General features: G+C 53.2%; 1 protein-coding gene across 3 annotated transcripts in view; it reads right to left on the bottom strand.

Moving 5' to 3' along the window:
• GFI1B (growth factor independent 1B transcriptional repressor) overlaps positions 1-10,084 on the bottom strand; it is an 11,667-nt gene extending 1,583 nt beyond the window's left edge. Inside the window, exons 1-6 of one of the 3 annotated variants that reach the window (XM_024762673.1) lie at positions 9,917-10,084; positions 3,110-3,229; positions 2,560-2,700; positions 1,865-2,136; positions 1,138-1,275; positions 28-292 (exon numbers count right to left, since the gene is read on the bottom strand). In XM_024762673.1, the coding sequence (XP_024618441.1) occupies positions 28-292; positions 1,138-1,275; positions 1,865-2,136; positions 2,560-2,700; positions 3,110-3,209 (916 nt within the window). In that variant the 5' untranslated portion in view covers positions 3,210-3,229; positions 9,917-10,084. Of the gene's footprint in view, positions 1-27; positions 293-1,137; positions 1,276-1,864; positions 2,137-2,559; positions 2,701-3,109; positions 3,230-5,029; positions 5,082-9,916 lie in introns of those variants that run through there. The other 2 variants (XM_024762674.1, XM_024762675.1) reach the window with 2 other exon arrangements.
• Between the last annotated feature and the right edge of the window lie 9,124 nt (positions 10,085-19,208).

The raw sequence follows: 19,208 nt of genomic DNA, 5'->3' as shown, positions 1-19,208 counted from the left end.
GGAGCAGAGCGCGGGCCGCGGCCTCACCGGTGTGGATGTAGGTGTGCTTCTTCATGTCCGACTTCTGGTGGAAGCGTTTGCCGCAGAACTGGCAGGGGTAGGGCCGCGTGTCCGAGTGGATGAGCAGGTGGGTGGACAGGGTGGACGAGCGCTTGAAGGCCTTGCCACACATCCGGCACTCGAAGCTGCGCCCCTGCCGGAGGAAACGAGGCCCCGGGGGGTCAGGCACAGGTGGGGCCTCGCGACCCGGGACTGCCAGGCTGGTCGCGGGACTGGACCCGGCTGGGATCCCCTGAGGAACAGGACACTCCATTGGGGTGGCCTCGAGGATGGGGCCTGGAGGAGCAGGAACCAGGGACCCCCATTCCTGCCTCCTAGGAGGGGCCGAGGCCTGGCCCCTGAGTGGCCTCCTATTAGGGGATTTTCCCTTGTGGTTTGTTTAAGCGGCTGAATTATTGGGGTCCAATTCTGGCTTCTGCCTCTTACTCGCCACGTGACCTTTGGCAAGTCATTTAACCTCCCCGGGACTCAGTTTCCCCATCTGTACATTGGGTCATCATGGGTAGTGACCTCAAAGGAACGTTGGGAGGACTGGAGGTCGGGAACTGAGCTGGCAACTGGCACGTGGCACATTCTAACCATCTTTTCCTGCGTTTCCCACCTGAGCTTTTATATCTACCCAGGTGTTAGCAACTCAGGTCAGTGTCAGGTGCTTTCCCTGGAATGGGATTCTGAGGAAGGGATTTCGGCATCAGGTAGGGCTAAGTGGGATGAGATGAACATTTAAGCCCGATTTCAAGATTCTAAGAGTCGAGGGTCTCAGAGGTGAGAAACCTGTCCTGACCACCCAGGAGGTGGGGTCATTCCTCAGCATCACAGACATCTCGCTGCCCCCGAAATCCCACCTGAGCTCCTAGCCTCTTCCAACTGTACATGAAGCCAGCTTGGTCCATCAGGGACTCAAATATGTTAAGGGCGGGTGATGGAGACCCAGAGCAGGGCGGCAGATAACGAGGGCCCCCCGATTTGTCACCTTCGGGGGCACAGAGAGAGACCCACCGAAGCCCCCTAGGCTTCCTGGGGGGAGCACAGAGCAGGAGTGGGAAGTGAGGGTGCCGTGCTCAGCCGGCTGCCCACCTGGGAGTGGACGTGCGTGTGCTGCTCCAGGCTCACTGCATGGCCGAAGGTTTTGCCGCAGACGTTGCAGGCGAAGGGCCGGGTCCCACTGTGGGAGCGGCGGACATGCACCTCGAGCCCATGTGGGGTGGAGAACACCTGCAGGAGGGGCAGAGCATGAGGCCCCGGGGGTGCAGAGAGGGAGAGGGCCGGGGTCCCACCTCTGCACCCAGCTAAGCCACAGGTGGGTGTACAGGAAAAGGAACACTGGATTGCCAATTCTGCTGCCATGTGCTGTGTGTCCTGGGAAGGTCCCTTTCCCTCTCTGCGGCTGGCTTTCCTGTCTACAGAATGGAGTCTGGGAGGGGGGATCTGGAAGGCCCCTCCTGGCCCTATCTGGAGGCTGAATGGCGGTTAAAAAGTGGGAGTTGGGCAGAGCCAGGTTTGAATGCTGGGTGTGATATCTACTTGCTGCGTGCTATCGGGCAAGTGGCTCAACGTCTCTGAACCTTAGCCCTTCGTCCACCTCCCGGGGCTCATGCGTGTCAAGTGCTTAGCACAGGGATGAGCACGTGGTCAGGGCTCAATGAACGGTGATGAGGGCGAATGCTGTGAGTCCTTGATCCCACCAGAGGACCCAAGAGTCACATCACAGGGGGCACCCAGCTCTGAACACTTGCAGCTGCCAGGGTGCTGGAGAGGCGATGCAAGCAGGACCCGAGAGCCCACCCGCATCCCGGCCACCCACCTTGCTGCACTTGATGCAGTGGTATGCGTCCAAGCCCGGGGAGTAGTGGAGGCTAAAGTCCAAGGGCGGCTCAGTGCTGGGCACCAGAGGGCTGCCATACAGGCTGACGGAGCGCTCCAGGAAGGCAGACTGCATGGTGGAGGGGGCCTGCTGGTAGCTGTGCCCGTAGGATGAAGCCAGGGCATCCCAGGAGAATCTGGACTTGTAGAACGGGGGTGAGTCGGAGGATGGCAAGCCCTCATCCTGGGGTCGGGACGTCACAGCAGGCCCCTCTGTGGAGAGTGGGACATATACCTAGTGGTGACGTTAAAAGCAGGGCACCCACTCCCCGCCACCCTCCACTGTGACCTCATGCTGAGGCTTTGGTGTGTAGCCCCAATTATTTACTGGGGGGTGGTCTGGGTCCTCACTGTGGCTCCTTGGCTTTTCAGTCCAGAAATGTCCCCCAACCCCTGCAGAGTGCCCACCTCACCCACTACGTGGGCCTGTCCAGCTGCTTCCTCTGCCCCACCACACAGAAGCTCTCATGTGGGAATGAACTCCCCGTCCTGGAGGGATTCAAGCAGAAGCCTGAGAGCCCGGACTGTCGATCCTCCCTGGCTCCACAACTCCGAGGGGCCCCACTTCCACAGGCCCATCCATCCTCCATTCCCCTTGCACCCGCTGGGGAGTGGCGGGGGTCCCCTGCTGGGTACCTGGGGCGGAGGCCATCCTGGTCATCAAGCTGTGGTCCAGCTCCAGCTCTGGCTCCCGTTTGAGGTCAGTCCAGTCCAGGCACTGGTTTGGGAACAGGGTGCTGAGGACAGGGTTGGTGCTCAGGACCTGGTCCCTGGCCACTGTGGGGAGACAAGACCGTCAGACTTCAGCTCTGGGAAGTCCGGAGGGACTGGGGGAAGGAGGGGCACCAGAGAGAGACCACTGCTGCCACCCCTGGTTCTTCCCAGTCAGGAGAGCTCTCGGACCAGTCTCCTTTCTGAGCACCCACCCTCAGCCCTAGATCAGCCCTCTGATTACGAGTCACACGTCAGCTGCTGAGGACAGCACCAGTCAGGATGCTCTCATCACCCCCATGGGGTGAGAAGAGATAGGTGCATCTATTCATTCTTTCAACCCACATTTACTGAACTCCTCCTGTTTCCAGACTTGGAAGAGCGGCTACTTCCGGTGGGATGCTGCTGCACCCCCATCACACGGGCAGGGAGTCCTGGCGGGTACAGCAGAAGGCCAGCCCGGGCTATGACTCACCAGGACCAAGGGCAGGAGGCCAGAGGAGCCCATCCTCCTGGGCACGAGGCTGGTGGTAGGTGTGAGCCTTCTTACTCTTCACCAGGAAGGAGCGTGGCATCGTCACCGGGTGCCCCACACCTATAGGGGGAGAAGACGAGAAAGTTTAGGAAGGACGAGAGGACGATACTCCTCTATATTTTAGGACCTCCTCCTAAAATCAAAATCCACTGTCCTGGTTCGAATACTGTCCCCCAAAGTTCACGTCCACCCAGAATCTGTGAATGTGACCTTATTTGAAAATAGGGTCTTTGTAGATGTAATCAAGTTAAGGTGATGTCACACTAGGTGCAGAGAAACCCTAAATCCAATGTGACAAGTGTCTTTATAAGAAGAAGGAAACTTGGACACACAGACACAGACACGCGCAGGAAGAAGGGCCACGTGGAGATGGGGGCAGAGATTTGGAGGGATGCAGCTTCAAGACAAGGATTGCTGGCAAACCAGAAGCTAGGAGACAAGCCTGAAACAGATGCTCCCTCAGAAACTCCAGAGGAGCTGACTTTGCTGACACCTTGATTTTGGATTTCTAGACTCCAGAACCCTGAATGAATACATTCCTGTTGTGTTAAGCCACCCAGTTTATGGTATTTTGTTACAGCGGCTACAAAGCCTAGTGTCCCTCACTCTTCTCTTGCTGGAAAACCAACACACCCACTTCTAGAAAACCCCAGGTCAGCCTGCCCCTGCTGCATGCCCTGAGTTACACTGGGAGCAGAGAAGGAAGGGCAAGGGTACCTCCATTTGTGAAACACTCTGCACCCTGCACCCAGAAAACTGCATCCGCATCCCGGTGGGGTCTGCATTCAGAGGCCGTGGAAAGTTGTGGTCTGAGCACAGGTTTTGGAGTCAGATGCTCATGGGCTAGAATCCCAGCTCACCCGCTGTGCAATTTGGGGTAGACGCTTAACCTCTCTGGGCCTATTACCTTTTCTGTAAGATGGTAATCCAGGTTGATGGTGCTGGTGAGTGCATAGTACGTGCTCAGCGCCTATCAGAGAGGAACCTGGCAGGTGGGCTGCAACGAGGGGGGCCACCTCAATCGCAAATCCACGTTATTGTGCAAGTTGGGTGCTGACGTAGCCAGAGCGGGGCTGCACCTTGTCCACAGCTCCAGCCCAGAATCTGGCCCACAGAGAGGGAGGGGCTTTTCCTCTCTCCTCGTGGGTGGAGGGGATGGTTGAGGTTCTATGTGGAGCTCGAGGCCTGAGAGGACCCCACTGGAGGCCTGAGGTCATTTTGTGCACAGGCAGGAAGAGGCCAATGTCCACCAACTCTAGGGACTGAGCACGGGGCAGCCCAGCCCAGGCCCATCACTGAACCCACGGGTCAGCGGGTTGGGGAGTGCGGAGCTGGACCAGCCTGACTACCCGGTGCTCTTGGCTTCTGGTGCAGAGCCCTCTGGGGCAGAGAGTATCTCCTGCCCGCCGCCCCGACCCCCCAAATGTTTCACATCCCTGCGCCCAGCCATGAGGCTCTCCTGAGGGCTCCCAGGAGACAGAGCATCTCCTGGTGGTCCTCTGTCCCCGCCACCCCCAGGCCACCCCCAGGCAGAAGCTCAGAGGAAATATTCAGCCGACGCCGGTGCTGATGGCAGCTCAGCTGGGCCCACTCCCCAGGCCTCAGAGGAGGAGCCCCCCACTCCTGGGCCAGCCCAGGCACCAGGCACGGCTGCAGGCGTGATAGGGCTAAGCGCGGGGAAACAGATCGCGGGAAAAAGCTCTGAACAACAGCGAGGGCCTGGCTGATAAGGCCGTGGCCAAGGAGCCGGCTGGGAGCAGGCAGATTAGAGAGGGAGCTTGGAGCTCTGCCTTGGGAGCGGCCCTGGGAGCCACCCCTTCCCCAAGGGGATGACCCAGAGCAGGCAGAAGAGGTACCCACACCCGTGCCCAGACCTGCCCGCCCCTCTGGGGGCAGCAGGAGTTTGGGCCATGCCGCTCTGCCAGGAGCCATTCCAGGCCCAGCCTTCCTGAATGGAGGCCTCAGTGTCCAGATCTGCTAAATGGCGATCTCAAACCAACTTCCTGGGACTGCTGGGGAGAGAAAGGAACTTTATTTATTACAAACAATTGTGTAAAGGGCCCAGTGTGGTGCCTGGGCTGCTGGGGGGATGGAGGTACTCAGCCCACAGAGGAGAGGCTTTGGGAGGGCAGGCACTGCTTGGGTCCTGTCTGGTCTGGTGGCATCCCCAGTGCCTGACCCAAAGCCGGCACGCTCTATGGATGGGGTCAAGCCCTGACCAGGAGCCGAGACACGCTCCAGGCCCCTCCCCCTGGGCCCTGAAATGAAGGCGTGGGACCTGATGGCCTCTGGGGTCCGGTCCAGCTGTCAGATTTTGACCACATGAGGCTTAGCCAGCCTGCTGTCCTCCCCAGGCTTGTGGGGCAGCTGTTATCTCCCAGGGACAGTGTTCTTCCTCATGCCTCCCCCTCTCCCCCCGCCCAGGGCTCCACACACTGCCCCTTCCTGCCCCCTTCTAACTCTTGGCTTCAGGAGCCCCCTGAAGAGGCCAGGGCCTGGGCAGAGCGAGAGGAGACCCTCACGTTCTGGGGGAGGGCCGGGTGGCTGGGTTCCCCTCGCCTTTTATTCTGGGGGGACCTCCGTAGCCATGATTTTTTAAAAACATAGTATTTTATTAGTCAATCAACTAGAACCAAAAGTAGGTATTAAAGCGGCTGAGCTAGAACACCAGGAAATACTTCTTGCAGCCTGGATCTGCAGAGCCTCAGCTCTGATAATCCTGGCTTGTGAGCTGAGTGGCTATTACTCCACTTTACAGAGGAGGAACTGAGGCTTAGAGACTGGCTCACAATCCCAGGGCAGAGTGAGGCGGAGCTGGACTTGGTCATCTGCCTCCCAGGCCTCCGTGCTCTTGGCTGTCAGACCACGGGGTGGGCTTTTGTTCAGGGCGGTGGCAACTGAGCTGACAAGCTAAGGAGGAAACCAAGACAGCGCGTGAAGCTCCCCAGCGTGCACTGCGTCACTGAATCTGACACCCACTGGGGCAAGGGAAACAGTGATTGTCTTCCCGGGTCACGGGGGGAACCTGAGGCTGAGAGAGGCAAGTGGCTTGTCCAGGGCCTCACAGCAGAGCCAGACCCAGAGCCCCTGCTTGCTAGGACTTGACTCCTGGCCCCAAGCTGCTCTGCCCATCTGCACCTGTGGTCCTTTCAACACCGGATGAAGACAGCCTGCCTGGAGCAGGGAGGAGAAGTCTCATTGGTGGGGCGAGATGGGGGACAAATCAAATTCCCCTGATCTTTGGACTCTTCCAGGATCCAGCAGGCCCCATCTAGGCTCGTGAGGAGTTTGGGGTGGAGAGGCAGGCGAGAGAACAGGCTTCTTTTAGGAAGCTTCAGTGATCCCTTGGGCTCAGAACCCAAGGAGACCCTAGAGGTCAGCTCATTGGAACCTGGCATGACAACACAATGGCTCTCTGGGGTTCAGAAGCAGGTACACAGGGGAGCAAGGGGGTCCCAGGAAGGTGATTCTCAGGGCCCACTCTAGTGATCCCCCCGGGGCCCCCAATCTCTTCCCCTTCCCTCCCTAGAACATTCTCTCCGCTAAGCCTGGCAAAGTGACGGTGGCGAAGCCATCAAGCTCACCGTGGAGGCCAAATGCACCCAGAGAACTTCCTTTTGACCCCTGTGAGCTGAGTTAAAAAAAGGAACCAATCACCTATACTGTAGTTAATTAACAACCACACGGCTTGATTCACACTAACCTGTCCTGAGAAAGAGCTACGAGCAGAGATTGTGTAAGAAGCCCAAGATTTCTTCATAACAGAGGCCTTGATGGTATCGGGCCTCCGGAAAGAGCCTCGCTGTTAACATCTCTTCAAAAACCCCCAATCCCAAGAGAGGGTTCCCCGACCCTGAGTCAGAATCTCGGCCAGTACTTCTGAAGAGGGGCAGCCCCGCACCCTGACTTCCAGACGGAGCCAGAGCAGCAGGCCTGTGATTTCCATGCAACGAGGCTCCTCCCGTGGGGCTGAATCGGATTCTGTGACCTTGAGCCTAACCGCGTCAGCCGCCAACCTGGGGCTTGGTTTTCCTATCTCTCAGAAGGGACAGTTGGACTAAGAGATTTCTAAACTTCCCTTTTGCTCTAAAATCCCATGCTGGGGTTCGTTGACTTTTAGCACGGGACCGACCTACCTTGACTAAGAAACTCATCACTCGGGTTCCCTTTTTGGGAGGATTGAGTAAGACACTCCGCTGTTTCTCAGAGTCTGCTACAGAGGACCCTTTGGACTTCCTTTATGCTTAAAGACGCGACTCAAGGGGAAACACAAACAAACAAACAAAAAAAGCACCCTTTCCATGTAGGAGTCAGGGGACGTGAGCCCAGGTCCTTTTTGGGGCCCCAGCAGAGGGTAGTCATTACTTTTATTCAAAATTTGGAAGGAGTTCTCAAATGTCTCTTCCTAAGTTCAGAGGATGCGACGTCAAAAAGAGGTGAATCCACCTCTGGGTGTATAAAAGTATCGAAAGCAGGGACTTGAACAGATATTTGTATACCCAGTGTTATTCACGATAGCCAAAAGGTGGAAACAACCGATATGTCCATTAATGGAAGAGGGCATAGACAAAATATAGTATAGACATAACGATGGAATATCATTCACTCTTCAAAAGGAAAGTGATCCCGACACATGCTACAACATGGATGAACAATGAGGTCATTACGCCACTTGAAATTAAGCCAGACACCAAAGGATGAATACTGTAGGAGTCTACCTATGTGAGTTACCTAGAGTAGTCCAATTCAGAGACAGAAAGTAGGATGGTGGGGGCCAGGGGCTGGGGGGATGGGAGGACTGGGGAGTTATTGTTTACGGGGGACAGAGTTTCAGTTTTTTGCAAGATGAAAGAAGTTCTATAAATGGACGGTGGTGACGGTAGCAGAGCAATGTGGATGTGCTTAATGCCACTGAACTGGCCACTTAAAAAATGATTAAAATGGTCCATCTCATGTTATGTGTATTTTCCCTCAATAAAAACAAAAAGAAGTGTAGAGCAACTATACTCCAATAAAAATTAATCGAAAAAACAAGAAGGAGTGAACAAAACGTTTCCTGAGCATCTCTGAATTAGAGGTCAAAGCAGTTCCCATCGGTTTGAATTCCTGGAAACAAAGAAACAAAAACCACCCTCTAGACTGAGGAAGGGTAAAGCTTTCTGTTGTTTCTGAAAAGGGTTGAGAGGTTGTGTCACACTGAAGCATCACGTGTGATCAGGTTAGTTTTCCTGGGGGCGGGGCAGATTGGCCCCAAAGGCTTCGGGAGCCATTGTACTCTCCAGTAGGACACCACCACCCAGTCTCCTGAAAGCCTTGAGAAAATGCTCTGCACTGGTTTTGAGTGACTCCATCAATCAAACCTAACCCAAGTATAACTCCCTGGTGGTCCCCAAGAACTTTCCGCTGGGAAACTGACATACCAACCCACAAATCTCTTTTTTTTTTTTTTTTTGGCCGAGTGGCTTGCAGGATCTTAGCTCCCCGACCAGGGATCGAACCCGTGCCCCCTGCGATGGAAGCATATAGCCCTAACCACTGGATCACCAGGGAATTCCCTCCGATCCCCAAATCTGAGTTGGAAGAAACCTCACACATCTTCTTATCCAAAAAATCCCTTCCGCACCACCTCTGAGGACAAGAAACTTGCCCCTTCTCTAAGACTGAAGTCTTCTACCCGTTGCCCACTAAGAAATGTGCAGAGGAGTGAGCCCGTGTGGGCAGGTGCAGCTCAGCTGGCTCCCACCAGATCCACGTGCAGAGACCAAAAATTACTTTGCACCTCCCACCATAGTATCTCATGAAAGCTGCGGACTTTCTTCCCAGCAAAACGTACACGGGCACATACCCACGGTGATTCAGTGACTGCCCCCCTTAACAAGCCCTACGTTAGAGCAAGCGCCTCTCCCCAGACGCCCAGACTCTAACTTGGCTTTTTCTTCAAAATTAGGTAGAAAAGGCTGAGGTACCACCTCCCCATCTCTTGTTCCTGGAGGCTGGGTGGGAGGGTGCGGTGGAGATGTCAGTCCCCTGCTCCCCTTAGGAGGCTCTGAATGTGAAGTGCCTCCCTCTCAAAGTGTCCCAGGAACTTTGGGGAAGGTCGCCTGGGACTGTGGGTGCTGAAGCTAAGACTTCCTTCAGAGTCCTCAATCCCACTCTCTTATTTCACAGCCAAAGAAAGGCTCAGAGTGCCCTGGGGACAGGGCCAGTCTGTCTCCGAAGACGGACACCAACTCAGGCACTTCCACCTGTGTCCTGCCTCGCCTGCCCAGGTCCCTGGGAGAGCTGGGGTGTGGGTATGACATCATGCAGGTAGGTGATCTCCGTCAGACTAAAATCAAATCTTCAAGGGGCATTCATGGGACCTCCCTGGCGGTCCAGTGGTTAAGACTCCGCGCTTCCACTGCAGGGGGCACGGGTTCCATCCCTGGTCAGGAAACTAAGATCCCGCATGCCATACGGCCAAAAAACAAAAGCAAAAATAACAACAATAACGGGTATACATGCACAATTGGCGGAAGGTAATTCCTCCACAGGTACACGGGGGGCTCGCAGCATCTCAGAGGAGACTGTCTCCTTGCCACCTCTTCTCTGGGTTCAAGGACTAAAAGCCACCTCTCATAAAAGAGATTTTCCAGCCCACCTTAGTCTTCCTAGGACTGCCAAAGGGACTAGGTAAACTGCTTGGAAACGATCTAAGTCGGATATGCAAATTTCAAAAGAAGAGGCAGGGGCGTTCTACTCACTCACCTGTCCCGGAGCTCCTCGTCCACGGTGGGAAGCTCGCTGCTCCCTCTGGAGATGGTGCCACCCAGTCAATTTGTGACTCTCTGCTCAAGTAGATACTTCTCCTTTTCCACCCCCTTCTCTGTGTGTGTGTGTGTGTGTGTGTGTGCGTGTGTGTGTGTGTGTGCGTGTGTTTCCTCTTCTGTTTCCCTACCTGATTTTCAATCTGATTATTTGTGTCAAAATCTGGCGGTGAAGGAACAGCCAATAGAGAGCGCGCCAGAGCTCTGGGCTGTATTTGCTTATCAAAGCTTTCCAGGAGCCAAGACTCTCCATTCTCTTCTCTAACCCGCCACTCCTGGAGCAGCACGCACTCTCCGGAAATTTTTAATAACATGTGGATTTAAAAAGTAATGGCTAAATTATTAAATTTTAAAAATTGAAGTTAAAATAAAACATTTACTTATAAACCTGATTTTGTGTAGAGAACTCATAAGTTAGTCTCTTTCTTCCTTCCTCCCTTCCTTCTTTTTCTTTCTTTCTTCTGTCTTCCTTCTTTATTTCTTTCTTCTTTCTTTCTTCTTTCTTTCTTTCTTCTTTCTTTCTTTCTTCTTTCTTTTTTTCTTTCTCTCTTTCTTTCCCTCTTTCCTCTCTCCCTCCCTCCTTCCTTTCTCCCTTTCCTTCTTCTCCTTCCTTCCCTCCCTCACTCCACGAGCTCAGCACTCAGCATCCCCAGCCTGGAGCACTCCCCTACAAAGCCCTTGGCTTGCGCTGCTGCAAACTGCTTTTAGAGGGGCCCCTCTTGTCCTTGCAGAGGTCGCCGTTGAGAAAAAAGTCAAATCCACGCTTCCCCAGACTTGACCCTAGAGCGAGTGGGGAGCAGCAGGTGTGATATTGAACGTGGGTGATTCCCGCATGTGCGGGACCCTCAGCCGCTCAGGCCGGGCAGGCTGCTCTCGGGTCCCAAGGCCCGCGTGTGCTGCCATCTGGTGGCCGCTGTGGAGTACTGGGAGGGCCGGGCGACGGGGGCTGCCTCCAGATGTCCGTCACCAGCGGGAAGGCTGGGATGGCCAGTCTCGGACATTTCAGCCCACTGGGCACAGAAGCCACCTCCTTCTTCCTCCTCTGCCCCTCAAGCCTCCCCCAGCTTACGGGATGGCTGATTTATTTCAGGAGGTTTTGCATATGAGAACTCACAAAATAGAGCAGTGTTAGGCTGATTTGCATACGCACTGCAAGCCCAGAGCTGGAGAGATTATGTTTCCCTCCTAAAGAAAACAAGTTTGGCGACAGGAAGCCCCGACATAACTGAAGTCCAAGGTCCGACATGGAGAGAAAGGCGGGGTTTCGGGCAGGGTATCACTGCTGCTGGGCCAGGCCATCGAGGGAGCGCCAGCCTGGGGGTCACCCTGGTCTGTGCGGTGCTGGTACTCTCTGGACCACAGGCCAAACACAGGAGACGACTGGCTTCTCTTCTTGGTGGACAGAGAGATTAGTGGAAACTCCTGGAATAGTCTTTGGATGCCGCAGTTTGCCCATAGTCAACTGGAACTCTTTGTCATTATGCAAAGAATTCAAGGACGTTCAGAAAAATAAAAAATAATTAGAAAAATGATTACAGTAGAAAGAAAAAGAAAAAGAAAAATTAATTCAAGGACTTGTCCCTTAATTCACTTTGGTATACACACATGTCCACAGTTTGCTATTGTCAACCAGCAGGTCTTTTTCTCTTTTCACTGAATGTTATTTTGTTTCAGGACCTCCTAAATTCTCTTGTGGCTTTCATTAACATGTTTAACGATTTCACGGTTTTTCATGGCTTACCTTTCGGGCATTTAGTTTGTGGGGTATTTTCTAGTGTAAAGCTGCTGTAACAGGCATGTACAGTTCAGCTGTTGTTCTAAGATGTAGTCCCACTTACGGTCTTTCTCTGCCCCCTTGAGTAACCAACTCAGGGACTCCTTTCCTAGACCAGGATCCCAGCCTGCAAGTAAAGGCAGGCCTTCCCTGGAGCCACCTGGGAGCCCCTCTATGGGAGAGCACTGGCCAGGCCCCATGAGCACATCAGTTGAAGCCAGGAGGCCCCAGGCAGCCTCTCATAGGCTCTTGCAGACTGAGACCTCCCAGCCTCAGGATCCCTTCCAGGGCTGCCTGCAGAGCCAACACCACTCCTCTTGGTAGGCAGCCCTGGAAATGAAATGCCTTCATTTAGACTCTTCCAAGGGCTAGGTCACATCAGCCTCCTTGTGCCCATGCATTCATTCATTCAAGTTCTGTTGGTACCTTTCACGTGCCAGGTCTCTCCTTCTTCCCCCTTCCCTCCTCCCAGCTCGGGCTGCCAGAACAAGACACCACATACTGGGTGACTTAAACAGCATTTATTTCTCACAGAGGCTGGGAAGTCCAAGGTCAAGTTGCCAGTAGATTGAGTCTCTGGTGAGGACAAGCTTCCAGGCTTGTAGACAGCCGCCATCTTGCTGAGGCCTCACATGGCAGAGAGAGGACAAGCTCTGGTCTCTCTTCCCCCTCTTAAGAGGACACTAATCCCATCATGGGGGTCCCAACCTCATGACCTCATCTAAACCCATCTCCCATCCAAAGGCCCCACCTCCAAATACCATCACATTCATTCATCAACATATGAATTTTGGGGAGACACAGACATTTGGTCCATTACATTCCCTTAGCTAATACATGTCTACTGAGTACCTACTAGGTACCAGATGCTAGGGTTTCAAACAAGAACCAGACAGGAGCCCTAGTGAGCTTCTTCTTTGTCTAGCAGGTGGGACAGAATACCCAGACATTTACAATTTGGGCTAATAAGTGCTGTGATGTGAACATGGTTTGCATGTAAACAAGGAGCTTGGGGCATCGGGAAATGGACCCAGGAGAGTTAGTGAAGGAAGTGGCATCTAAGTTGACGCCAGGCTGCGTTGGTTGGGAGAAGGAAAGTAGGGAAGGATGTGCAAAGGACTGGAGGCCAGGACCTTCAGGGAAGTGATAGCAGCCAAGTTCAGTCTGAGTGGAGGGTGGCAACTGAAGGAAGGGGAGGGAAGGATAGGACACTCGAGAGATGAGCCTAGAGAGGAAAGAAGGAGCACAATCAGGAAGATTCCTCCCTGGCTTAGAACCTTTAATGAGGGGCTTCCTTGGTGGTGCAGTGGTTGGGAGTCCGCCTGCCGATGCAGGGCACGCGGGTTCGTGCCCCGGTCCGGGAAGATCCCACATGCCGCGGAGCGGCTGGGCCCGTGAGCCATGGCCGCTGAGCCTGCGCGTCCAGAGCCTGTGCTCCACAACGAGAGAGGCCACAACAGTGAGAAGCCCGCGTACTGCAAAAAAAAAAAAAAAAAAAACCTTTAAGGAGTTCCCTTTGCCTACAGGACAGAAATCTCAGCTTCAGAGAATAGCGCTCAGTGTTTTCATGGTGTCAGAATTCTTTCAAATGATGGAACTTTTTCAGATGCAAGTTGCAGAAACCCGATTAAAACTTGTTTAAGAACAACAAGGGACTTCCCTGGTGGTCCAGTGGTTAAGAATCCGCCTTCCAGTGCAGGGGACGATCCCTGGTCAGGGAATTAAGATCCCACATGCCACGGGGCAATTAAGCCCACATGCCGCAACTACTGAGCCTGCGTGCTCTGGAGCCTGTGGGCCACAACTAGAGAGAAGCCCGTGTGCCGCAATGAAGAGCCTGTGCGCCTCGATGAAAGATCCCGCATGCCACAACTAAGACCCAATGCAGCCAAAAAATAAATAATAAATAAATATTTAAAAAGAAAATGGTTCCCTGTGGTCAGGGGCCACACAGTTGTCAAAAAAAAAGAACAACAACAAAACAATTACTTCATGTCACTGAAAAGAGTCTACTTCAGGTATGGCTGGATCCAGATGCTCACATGATATTGCCTGGATCTCATTCATTCCAGCCTCAGGACATTTGCATTCGTTGTCCCCTCTGCTGGATGGCCCAACCCCAGATCTTTCCATGGCTGACCCCTTGTCATCCAGGTCTCAGCTGAAATGTCACCGCTGTAGCAAGACCTCCTTTGCCATCAACTAAAGCCTGACTTTCCCACCCCAGACACTTTCTGTTTCATCAGCCTTACTCTTCTTAGCATTCATAATTAACTGAAAATATCTTGTGGATTTATTTCCTCTTTATTTATTTATTTTTGGGGCCTCACTGCCCACAAGGAATGTGGGCACTACAAGAGCAGGGGTCTCATTTCCCTGGCTCACAGCTGAATCTCAGTGTATGGTAGATACTGATGATGTGGTTACAGAATGAATGGATCAATCAATCAATGCATGAATATCTCACTTTCCATCTCTCAGCTTTGCTTTATCCTGCGGCTGAGATCCTCAGCATTACCAGTTTGAGTCCATAAGCTTAGAAACTCCAGTTTCTAAGCTGCTCTCTCAATAGTTTCAGTTAGAGGCCAGGGAGTGACTCTGATTGGCTCATCTCTGCACCATTCACCGTAGCGGGGAGAGGGATATGGGCTTCTCATTGGCCCGGGCTGGCCGACCTGCTAAAACCACGGGAGAGTGGAAAAAGGGTTTGGGCAAGGACACAGAATAAAGCCAGAAAAGTGTTCAGGGTTGTAGCTGCCACCTTCTAACCATCTTCTCATTGTCACCTGAATATGCTGTGTCCTTCCTGCTGGAGACTGTCGATTAAAAAAAAAAGCACAACCTGAAAGCTGAGAATTATATTTTATTTGAGGCATTACTGAGGACTTAAGCCCAGGAGACAGCCTCGCAGGTAGCTCTGAGGGACTGTTCTAAAGAGGTAAGGGAGGAGCCAGGATATATGTTTTTGCAAAAACAAAACAAAACAAAAAAGCAGGTAGTCGAACATCAAAAGATTATTGCTAATTAAAGAAAAACCGGGGAATTCCCTGGCGATCCAGTGGTTAAGACTCCGCGCTTCCACGGCAGAGGGCGTGGGTTTGACCCCTGGTCGGGGAAATAAGATCCCACATGCCGCACAGCACAGCCAAAAAACCCAGCACCTCCAGTTAATGAATTTAGGGCTTTTCTATGAATGGGGAAATGCAAGAGTCTGGGCTGAATGAAATTATTCCTTTGATATGTATCCTAGCTATCTAGGGTCAGTATCCTGTTTTTCTCCATCCTGAATCCCCTGGGGTGCACCCTTGTGTGTGGTTGCAGTGGCTAAGGGCTTGGTGGCCACAACATCCTTTGTTTACTGATATGGCAGGTGAGTTCTTTATCCACCAGACCAAATTCCAACTCCTGCCTTTGCCCTTCCTGTTCCCCCTGCCTGGAATGTCCTTTTTCTTCAGTCTACTCCTCCAGGAAGCCTTCCAGACTTCCCACAATCTCTGGGTCACCTGTAGTATAAAGGATTTGGCCCACCACGACAACCCTTGGATTCTTGTCTCTGTCCATTGTCATGGGCACTCAGCTGCTTCTTAATAAAACCAGCAGCTATCTGAGGGGAAGGATCCTGTGGAATCCTGTCTCAGCAGACGACAGGCACAGACTGACCCCAGTAAGGCTGGCCTGTGCTGTGCTGGGTGTGCTGCAGGGTTCAGCCTCTGGTCCCAGCATCAGCTGGCATCAGCTCTGTGACCTTGGGCACATTTATGGCCTTGGCTTAGAAGGGCCACAGAATGCAGCAAGCGGGAGCTGAGCTGAGCCCACCCGTCCTGGGGACGAGAGGACGGACCAGGTGGTCTTTGCCCTGGGGGTGAGGGCTCCCAGATGCTGCCCAACGGTGACCCTCCTACCACCACCACCAATCCTCCTCTGTCTCCTGGCACCGGAAAGGCACCCATCGCGGTCCTGCTGCGACTCAGTCATTCAGGGAGACTGGGGAGCTCTGTCCAAGCCCAGGAGCTGCAGGCAGCTGAGGTGGAGGGAGCCCCGCCCTGCCTGCCCCTCGCGGACGGCACTCCGTGCGGGCCGACCCTACCTCCCAGGCGCCCGGGCTCCGCGGAAGGCAGCAATTCGCCACACGGTGGCGCTCCTGCCTACTTTTCCTTTAGCAAAAACCAGCCCGAAAACTCTATCCATCTATCTATCTATCTATACATCCATCCATCCATCCATCATCCATCTATCTAATTACTGCTTAAATTACAAGAATGAAATATGATCAGAGCAGAAAGAAGAAAATAAAGTATGCACCTCCATCCTGACGTGTATCCTTTTAATTTCCCTCCCTCTCTCCCTGCCTCTTCCCCACTCCCTTTCTCTCCCTCTCCTTCCTCTCCCCCTCTCTTCAGTCTCCCTCTCCCCACACATACATATGTGTGTATAATGTTTTCGATTCAAACAAATCTTTATTGGCCCTTTGCTCTTGGGTACCACACAGGCATCATCTCCCTCGGTCTGTAAGCTCAACCCTCCCATCCTCTTGCCTCCAGGAATCTCGAGATGGGGACGGGCAGCTTCCTGGTGGAAGACCACGGCGTGAGGTTCTGGGGTGCCTTCACTTCACAAGATGGTTGGTTCGCCTAGAGGAGCACGACAGGAAAGAGGGGCTTCGAGAAATCAGGCAGGGAAGCAGGAGGTACAAGAGAGGACCCTTCAAGGGCCAGCGTTCCTGCTTGATGCCTCCCAGCATCCCCGGGAGGGGCGTCAGACAGAGCGCTGGGATCCTGTCAAGTAGCTCATCTGCTCCTTCTACCCCACAGCGACTTCATGAAACCCTCTGGCAGGAGGCTCGTGAGGACTGGAGAGGCTAACTCTTCTTGACAGCCCTTCATAATGGAGACTGGTGATTTATCGCCTCCCATCTAGGTGATTCATATATGTTTTGTTTTTTTGTTGTTGTTGCTGTTTTTGCGGTACATGGCCTCTCACTGTTGTGGCCTCTCACTGTTGTGGCCTCTCCGGTTGCGGAGCACAGGCTCCGGACGCGCAGGCTCAGCGGCCATGGCTCACGGGCCCAGCCGCTCCGCGGCATGTGGGATCTTCCCGGACCGGGCCACGAACCCGTGTCCCCTGCATTGGCAGGCGGACTCTCAACCACTGCGCCACCAGGGAATCCCTCATATATGTTTTATAAAACATAAATCCCTGGTGGCAATTAACAGAGCGGATAACGTCGGATTCTCCAGAGTCACTTGGGGGCAATGGGTGCATTGTGCCTGTACTCAGACCTGGGCTTGCTCCTGGCCTTGACACACACCCGCTGCAGACCACAGGCAGACATTAGCCTCCCCGAGCCTCAGACTTGCCGTCTCTAAAGCAGGGCTAAGATAAAGCTTCCCTTGGAGCTGTAGGTAGCAAATGAGATAATACATGCAAAACATTTTATAAATGCTAAAATGCTTTAAATGTGTAAGTTATCACATCTCATCAGGAATATTCAGCTGTGGAACTCTGCCCTCTCTTTCATGGGCTAGTCCAGAAGCCTTAGCTGCTGAGGGCAAACAAGCAAACAGGGCGTGTCAGCCTGATTCCTACCAGGTGGGTTGTGCTAATTTACATGGCAGGCTGGTTATTAATGAAACACACGGCATCTGGTTACTGCGCCATAAACTCCCGGTGACTTCCGCGCTTGTGTTCTCTGGATACTCCCAGGAAGCCCTCGCGAGGCTGCAGGCACAGAGGAAGGAATGGGAGTCTCGTGAACATTCACCCATGCCGGAGAGGGTGCAGGGCCTTCACAAGCCTCGCCTCTTTTAGTCCCAGGTAGCATTTTGTCACTTGGAAGTATTGACCAAATGACGGGGAACCAAGCACCAACCCCCAGGTGCAGCTGGCACCGCAGCCAAGTCCACACAGTGATAAGTGGGGGCGTCTGCCTGACCAACCAGGGCAAGGACCCCACCTCCTATCCCCAGGGTTTCTCCAGCACCACGCCTGGCACATCCCAGGATCAGTAAGCTTGTGATGCATGGATGCTAGTTTGTATTCTTCCCAACAAGCACTGTGCGTGTGTGTGGGGGGGGGGGGGGCGGTTCATTAGCCAGCCTGAGGAGGGTGAAAATCCCCCAGTGGGTCCTCACCTCCACGGTCAAGCCCCATCAAGTAGCCCCAGGGAGTGGTGGCCTTGGTGCCTGCGTAGTTTCAGCCATCAGAGGAGTTTTCTGTGGCTGTTGAGCGGGGAGAGGCCCTCTCTCCCCCGACATCCTACGTGGGTCAGGGGGCTTTGGGCCTTGGGCATGGCTTCAGTCTCCAGACCGAGGAAGCAAAGCCTCAAAGGAACCCATAAAGAAGTGAGAGCCGAGGAAAGACATTCAGGACGACATACACCTCTCTGCAGAGAACTCGAAATACAAACCCATCGGGGAAAGAGCAGTCTATCTCAGGGCTGATCAGCATTAGAAGTGACCTGCAGGGGGCGCTGCCTTCCAGCTTCTAGGATTTGCACTCAATTTACATTTATTTTGCCTGTACCTTCAGAGGTTTTCAAATTACCATTTTATCATTGTCCCCTGAAGGGTGAGCATTTTTCTCTTCCGGTCGTTTCTTATCTACCCAAGAGCATGTAGGGAGGTCTCCTTCTCTGAAAAAAAGAATGTAGAAGCTGGGGAGAGGGTGAGGCCATAGCAGTCTTGTTGACTACAGTTTGGTACGTCCTTGAAAGGTGGTGTGGCCACGCATTTCTGCAAGACGAGTGGTTTGCAGTTTAAAAGGACACGTGTAATAAGCTCATTTGGAAAGCAGGAAAGGATCCTTTACGAATCACCCCGCCCAGATCCAGCCATTCCTCTCCTGGGTATGCACCTAAAGCATCAAAGTGGGGACTCAAAGCGATGCCCGTATGCCCGTCTTCCCGGCAGCGGTATTCACAACAGCCAAGCGGGGGAGGCTGCCCAGTGTCTATCGACAAATGATAAGTAAACAAAATAGAGTATATCTGTGCAACGGAATAGTCAGCCTTAAAAAGGAAGCGAATTCTGACACGTGCTACAACACAGATGAACCTTGAAGACATTCTGTTAAGTCCAATAAACCAATCACAGAAAGATAAATACTTTATTCCACTTACACGGGGTATCTGGAGAAGTCAACATCACAGAGACAGAAAGTAGAACAGTGGTCGCTAGAAGCTGTGGGTGAGGGATGAGTTATTTAATAGGTACGGCGTTTCTGTTTTGCAAGATGGAAACGTCCTGGAGATGGACGGGGGTGATGGCCGCACGGCGATGTGAACGTGCTCAATGCCCCTGAACTATGCACTTAAACATGGTTAAGATGGCAAATTTTATGTGATGCGTAGTTTACCAAAGTTAAAAACAAACGTCTGCCCAATCCTTCATTTTCACAGACACAGAGGGTGAGAGTGAAGCCCGGAGTATCTCACCATCTCGAGATGAGGATCTCAGATTTC

Source organism: Neophocaena asiaeorientalis, unplaced genomic scaffold (assembly GCF_003031525.2).
Source record: "Neophocaena asiaeorientalis asiaeorientalis breed wild unplaced genomic scaffold, Neophocaena_asiaeorientalis_V1.1 scaffold78, whole genome shotgun sequence".
Lineage (NCBI taxonomy): Eukaryota > Metazoa > Chordata > Mammalia > Artiodactyla > Phocoenidae > Neophocaena > Neophocaena asiaeorientalis.
The sequence above is the reverse complement of the archived record's forward strand: the minus strand, read 5'-3'. Positions and strand labels throughout refer to the sequence as shown.